General features: G+C 37.8%; 1 protein-coding gene across 1 annotated transcript in view; it reads right to left on the bottom strand.

The window, feature by feature from the left end:
- MPHOSPH9 (M-phase phosphoprotein 9) overlaps positions 1-6,388 on the bottom strand; it is a 74,110-nt gene that overhangs the window by 5,830 nt on the left and 61,892 nt on the right. Inside the window, exons 18-23 of the mRNA XM_021706726.1 lie at positions 6,258-6,387; positions 5,255-5,395; positions 4,036-4,156; positions 2,820-2,926; positions 1,838-2,085; positions 1,464-1,532 (exon numbers count right to left, since the gene is read on the bottom strand). Coding sequence (XP_021562401.1) covers positions 1,464-1,532; positions 1,838-2,085; positions 2,820-2,926; positions 4,036-4,156; positions 5,255-5,395; positions 6,258-6,387 — 816 coding nt within the window. The remainder of the gene's footprint in view (positions 1-1,463; positions 1,533-1,837; positions 2,086-2,819; positions 2,927-4,035; positions 4,157-5,254; positions 5,396-6,257; position 6,388) is intronic.

The following is a 6,388-nucleotide window of genomic DNA, read 5'->3' as shown; positions in this document are numbered from 1 at the left end:
GCAGGCTCAGGCAATTCACTCACCTCAGCCTCTAAGGCGCGCGGGATTACAGGCTGAGCCACCGAGCCCGGCTACTTCAATCATCTTCAAAGTATTCTCCATCTGATGCAATACACCTATTGAGATGCTTTTTCCACTGGTCAAAACAGTTTTTGAACTCATCAGTCTTGATGCTTCTGCCATTTCTTGCTTTACCTCTTCCACATTGGCAAAATGTTTCCCTCTAAGGACTTTTTTCATGTGGGGAAACTAAAGTTGCTGGGGCAAGATCAGGTGAATAGGAAGGGTGGAGCATAAGGGTCTTGCAGGGATTTTTTTGGTTAAAAAGTGATGAATATGATGTGAGGATGTGGGGAGGTACGTTGTCATGGTGAAAGAACCAGTCACCTGTTTGCCACAACACGGGATGTTTCTTCTGCAAATTGTGACATAACCTTCTCAAAACTTCCAGGTAAAAACTTTGGTTGGGGTTTCTGCCAAACGTTTAAACATGTAGTCTGCCACAGTAAAAAGCCCCAGAAAGAAAGCACAAAGAAGCAGGAAGTAACTTATTTTCCCTCTTTCTGTTTTTTTCTGCATTTTCAGAAGGGCCCCCTGCCTCATCATCTCTACAGTAAAAATAAAAAAATTAAGCCGGGCTCGGTGGCTCAGCCTGTAATCCCAGCACTTTGGGAGGCCGAGGTGAGTGGACTGCCTGAGCCCGCAGGTTCGAGACCTACCTGGGCAACTTGGCAAGAGCTCATCTCTACAATAAATCAAAAAAAAAATTAGCCAGGCGTGGTAGCGCACGCCTATAATTCCGGCTACTTGGAAGGCTGAGGCGGAAGGATTGCCAGAGCCCATTAGGTCGAGACTACAGTGGCCTGGAGCGGCCACTGCACTCCAGTCTGGGCGACAGAGTGAGACTCCAACTCAATAAATAAATAAATACATAAATAATAAAAAATAAAAATAAATAAAATAAATTTAAAACTTAGCTGGGCATGGTGGCATGTGCCTGTAGTTCCAGCTACTTGGTAGACTGAGGAGGAAGGATCGCTTGAGTCCAGCAGGCCGAGGCTGTAGTGGCTATGATTGTGCACTCCAGCCTAGGCGACAGAGTGAGACTCCGACTCAAAAAATATATATATATAAATTAAAAAATTAGCGGCATGGTGGCACACACCAGTGGTCCCAGCTTCTTGGGAGGCTGAGGTGGAAGGATCACTTGAGACTAGGAGGTCACGGCTGTGGTGATCCAGGACCATGCCACTGCACTCTATTCCGGGCAACAGAATGAGACTGTCTCAAAAAAAAAAAATTGCTATAATCACTAAACACTTCCTGTAAAGGCTAAAAGTTTTGATTGTTGCTTCAATATGCCTAATTTTCATTGTACTGTTGATTTTAAAATCTCCTCTTAGATAAATGGAGCACTGACTAGCATCAAGCTTCTAAAGCATATTCAAGCTGAGATATTTCACCTGATTTAGTCTTGTCTGTAAAGTGATTCGTCCTCCAGGAGAAGGCATCCGGCTTAATGCTGCCTCAATCTGTTAACACAAAAACATGTTTAAATGAAAATAGAAGAATTCCAGTTACTACCAAGAAGGTTTATTACACAGAATGAAGAAAAAAAGACTTCAGCCTAGTATTTTCTTGTCCATTTTGTCTCAACATAATTTCCCTCTGTCAATTAGTAACGAGCACATGGCTGAGGCTTATTTCCAGTACAGCTCTGGTAAGGCACCTCACTGTAATATCCTGAGACAGGTTTGGCTCAATCATTCCCTTCTGACTATTGCTTACATATACTCATTAAGTTCAGAAAAAATTTTTAAAATATTTTTATTTTTACCTGGTCCTTTTCTTTTGTAAGTTCATCAAAAAAACGTTCCGTTTCAGCTAGGGTTCTAATTTTTGCTGTATATTCAAAATCATTACCCTGTGGGGTTACTGAAACAGGCTCACACTGTTCATAACTAACTGATTTATTCTTCTCCCAGGCTGGTCTCACAGGTACTTTTTTCACTCCATTTGGCAACAGTTCAGGGCAAGAGCTATGATTAACATGGTTGGCGATGGCCCTCTCAGAATATTTTTTTTCTGTCAGAGAAGAAAGACATTTCTTATATTTTTTATCAAGTTTTCCAATAGATCACATCCATATTAAATATCCTGCCCAAATTTGTTTTCTGGAAATGGTTCCTATATGGCCCAAAAAAAATAATGAAAAGAGATAAAAGAATCAGTCATATTTACTCAGTGCTTTTTTCCCCCAAAACTGTAAAAGCTTTGCCCTCAGTTTGACAACTTCCCTAAAGGAACTTAAGCAAACTTTATATAAACACACATGAAGTTTAAGTAAACTTAAAGTTTAAAAAATAAAAGCTTAAAAAGTAAACAACACGCTACATTTAGTAGACAAATATCAACACTAAGCAGTTAACATTTTGATGGCCTACCCAAGTGATTTCATATACTATCTTATAACTTTATTCCTAACTTGGAATATAAACGAGAAAAAAGAAAAAATTACTCAAAGTCTGTGTTGCATATACATTATAGAATATAAAAGCAAAGACAACAGTTGAAAAGTATGGCCCTGATCATTAAACATCAACATGCCCTGCACCTCAGTTTCCCAACTTTTCAGTGAGGATATAACAACACTGACAAACCTGAAGTATCATGAGTGCTTTATTTTTAGAGGCCCTTGAGTAGAAAAATATTTATATACAAGATATTATAAAATAATACTTAGAACACTGAGAGATAGCAGAATCTCAAAAAAAGTAAAAGACTCAAACAATAACTAGTATGTTTTTAGGAAAAGATACCTTCTGAGTCATCAGCTAGAGGAAGAAACTGGAGTTGTTTTCTTGGATGGGTACGTTGTAATGTAGACACAGGAACAGTATCTAAATCATCCAAAAGTATATCAAATCTATTGAATGAAGCAAGTTACTTGTGAGAAAAAGATGTTAACTGATTTTCCCTATCTCGACTAAAAAGATGAGCTGGCATCTAGTTAACTCACATATTTACATATTTTCTTAAAAGAAAGCTGGTTATATAATTTTCAAAAACTGAAATTTAATTTCTATTTTCTAACACAAAGCTGTTTTTACACACTAAAGACTTAAAGCATTTACCAATACATTATCTCATTTGTTCTTTATAACATTATGAAATAAGCATGGCAGGTACTATTATCCCTGTTTTATAGAAGAAGACACAGAGGTTCAACGTGCTTAAGTGATCTCCCCAGGAGCCTAAGAGAGTTGGTTCTAGAATCAGGAAGCAATGCCCTTCCCAACACAGCAGCACAGCTGCCCACACTTCAGGAGGCAGTTTTCCCCAAAGCAGAGGTGGACATGCATGCAGTACCAGGGCCAGACCAGTAAGTACAGCCTGCTTTCTTGCACAAATGGCCCCAAAGTTTTCCTCTATCATAAACCTTCTCAAGAAAATAAATAACTATCATACTATATCCAAGTATGGGATGCTGAGATGATATTTAAAATCTAGTAAAGGCCAGGCACGGTGGCTCATGCCTGTAATCCCAGCACTTTGGGAGGCCAAGGCAGGAGTATTACCTGAGCCCAGGGGTTCAAGACCAGCCTGGGCAACATGGCAAGACTTTTGATTTATCATAAAATTGATATATTTTTAGAATAAAAAAATTAGCTGGGCTTGGTGGCATGCACCTGTGGTTCCAGCTACTTGGAAGGCTGAGATGGAAGGATCGCCTGAGCCCAGTTGGTCAAGGATGTGGTGGCCATGAGTGTGCAACTGCACTCTAGCCTGGGCAACAGAGTGAGACTCCAACTCAAAAAATAAAGAAAATAAAATCCAGTAGAAGTAAGTTTCCACAGTCAAAAACTGTTTTTGTGTATTGTGTAGTAACTTACTCGTAGCATGATAATCATTTAGATGATTTAAATGACTTAAATCCAGAGTTTCCATTAATAACTGAAAAATTAGTGATAGAGACATAAATCAACATTTAAAAATCATGAATATACACTTTATTCTACAATTTAAAGAACTTACCGAACTGGATTACTTTCATTTTTGCTAAGCAGATGACTAAATCCTGGGGACAAGTTTTCTTTAGGGGATCGCTTTGGACTATAAGCCACAGTCACTGGTGTTAACATAATCTCTCTTTTTGCTACAGAAGAAAATAAAGAGGAAATATTCTTTTCCTTTTATATATGTTATATTGGCAGAACATAGTTTCTTTTTCAGTATTTTTTTCCAATTTTGAAAGGCATACAATTTCATTGTAAAACTTTAAGAGATAAGAGTATAAAAGAAAATAAAACAATTCATAATCCTAACATCTAGAGGTAACCTTGTTAACATTTTAGTGTACAGACTGTAGTTTCCACACTGACTCAAAAACTGGTTTTTCAGGATTTTAGAAGTTGACTGTAAATAATATGGAAACACCAGTGCAATAGAGAACATTCCTATAACACAGTAATGTAAGAATCTCCTCACCTGGTATAAAAAAAATGGAAATTCAGGATACTAATTCAGTGTTTAAACTTTAAAACCACACCTGTAGTTGGCTAAAGAAAAAAGGTGATTAATGCTGAATAAATGAGGTCAAGTACATAAACATCTTTCCTTTTCAGACTGGCTTGAATTAATTAGTCTGAGTTAATGTCTAGATAGCTGTCCACTATCTCAATAACTCTGAAATGAAATTAGTTGCAAATAATTTACTGGACACAATAAAAAACTCACTTTAAACTGAGATTTCTTAGCTGGGCTCGGTGGCTCAGCCTGTAATCCCGCACCTTTGGGAGGCTGAGGTGAGTGGATTGCCTGAGCCCGCGGGTTCGAGACCCGCCTGGGCAGCGAGACCTCATCTCTACAATAAATCAAAAAATCAGCTGGGCGTGGTAGCACATGCCTGTAATTCCGGCTACTCGGAAGGCTGAGGTAGAAGGATTGCTGGAGCCCAGCAGGTCGAGGCTGCTGTGGCCGGGAGCGGCCACTGCACTCCAGTCTGGGCGACCGAGTGAGACTCCAACTTAAAATAAATAAATAAATAAATAAATTGAGATTTCTTTAGTCATCCATAGTGTATGTGTAATCAGATAATTTTATTTATTGAACAAGATCTTATTTAGGGATCTTGTGCTCAGAGCACTCTAAGAGGTGTTGAGGAGAGTACAGGGGAAACAGGAAACAGTCAACAGTATGCACAACTTGGATGTCATTCTTTTGAACCCAAGAGATATACACATCTCACGCTTACTTGGAACACTTGATTTACGATTTGAAGGTGGTAAAGATGATGATCTCTGTGAGGCAGGATTAAGTCTCTTTTGTCTCTGTTGGGCACCTTTCTCTGGGGAACGACTTGCATTGACTGAAGTTTCAGTTTGTCGAGGATTCACTAATTCTATACCAGACAAATGTTTAAAAAAAAAAAAAAAAAATCAAAACAAGCCTAAGCTTCAGTTATTTCATTTTGTTAACAGACAGTTATACCAGGCAAGGTCCTCCACATAGTTTAGGTTCTGCTCAAAGCATTTCTTCTCACCATCTAGGTTATAATGACTATTTGAAAATGCACAACATTATAATGATTAAAAAAACGCTTGACTATGAAAAATGTAGGAGTTTATAATGAATTCATTCTGGCTTCCTGTTTACAATTGGCATTCAAGGTGATTTTTCCAGAGAGTTTATTTTTAGAAAGCAGGTTACTAATTTATTTACTAGGAGACACTGCTTTGGAGACACAACACCAAACATGTCAATGGCACGACCAGCAGGCCTAAGCAAGCAAGCACAGTAGAAAGAGGAGAGAAAAGTACTGTTGGCATGGACTTGTGAAAAAGCACAGGATTAAAGACATTTCTTGTCTTATCTACAGTCACCACAATAAGGAAGAACAGAAAATGTTACATCTCACTTCATGAATACCAAATGTCTGTCATAGCTTTCTGATGTGTACAAGTAAGACAAACTGACAGAGAAATTTTTCAAATATCCTTAAGAATGTCATGTAAGCTTTTTTAATAATCAGAATGTAAGATGCAACTGGCTTTGTATAAAAGGTACACGTGTGCCAGGACTGTGATAAATTATTAACTAGGGGATTCAATTATCTATGAAATGAGGCTGAAACAACAGTAAAATAAATTATGCTTTTAATTTCATTACCTGGGAAATTTAATTTTAAAGAAGGCAATATAAATGAGGGGGAAGGGAAAATATCTATACCTATCTGTCTATATCAAAGAAATACTTGCTATTTGAGGTGTCTTCTTTCTCTGTTTGTGTCCCCCAATTTTTAAATATTTTTTCTTCATCAAATTCTTTTAAAGCTTTCATGATGGGTGTATCTGTAGTCTCTCTTTGTGTTTTTATCAGTAAACTTGAC

Source organism: Carlito syrichta, unplaced genomic scaffold (assembly GCF_000164805.1).
Source record: "Carlito syrichta isolate Samal-C Ts95f unplaced genomic scaffold, Tarsius_syrichta-2.0.1 Scaffold315955, whole genome shotgun sequence".
In the NCBI taxonomy this organism is placed as follows: Eukaryota; Metazoa; Chordata; class Mammalia; order Primates; family Tarsiidae; genus Carlito; species Carlito syrichta.
This window is presented reverse-complemented; position numbering and strand designations above follow the sequence as displayed.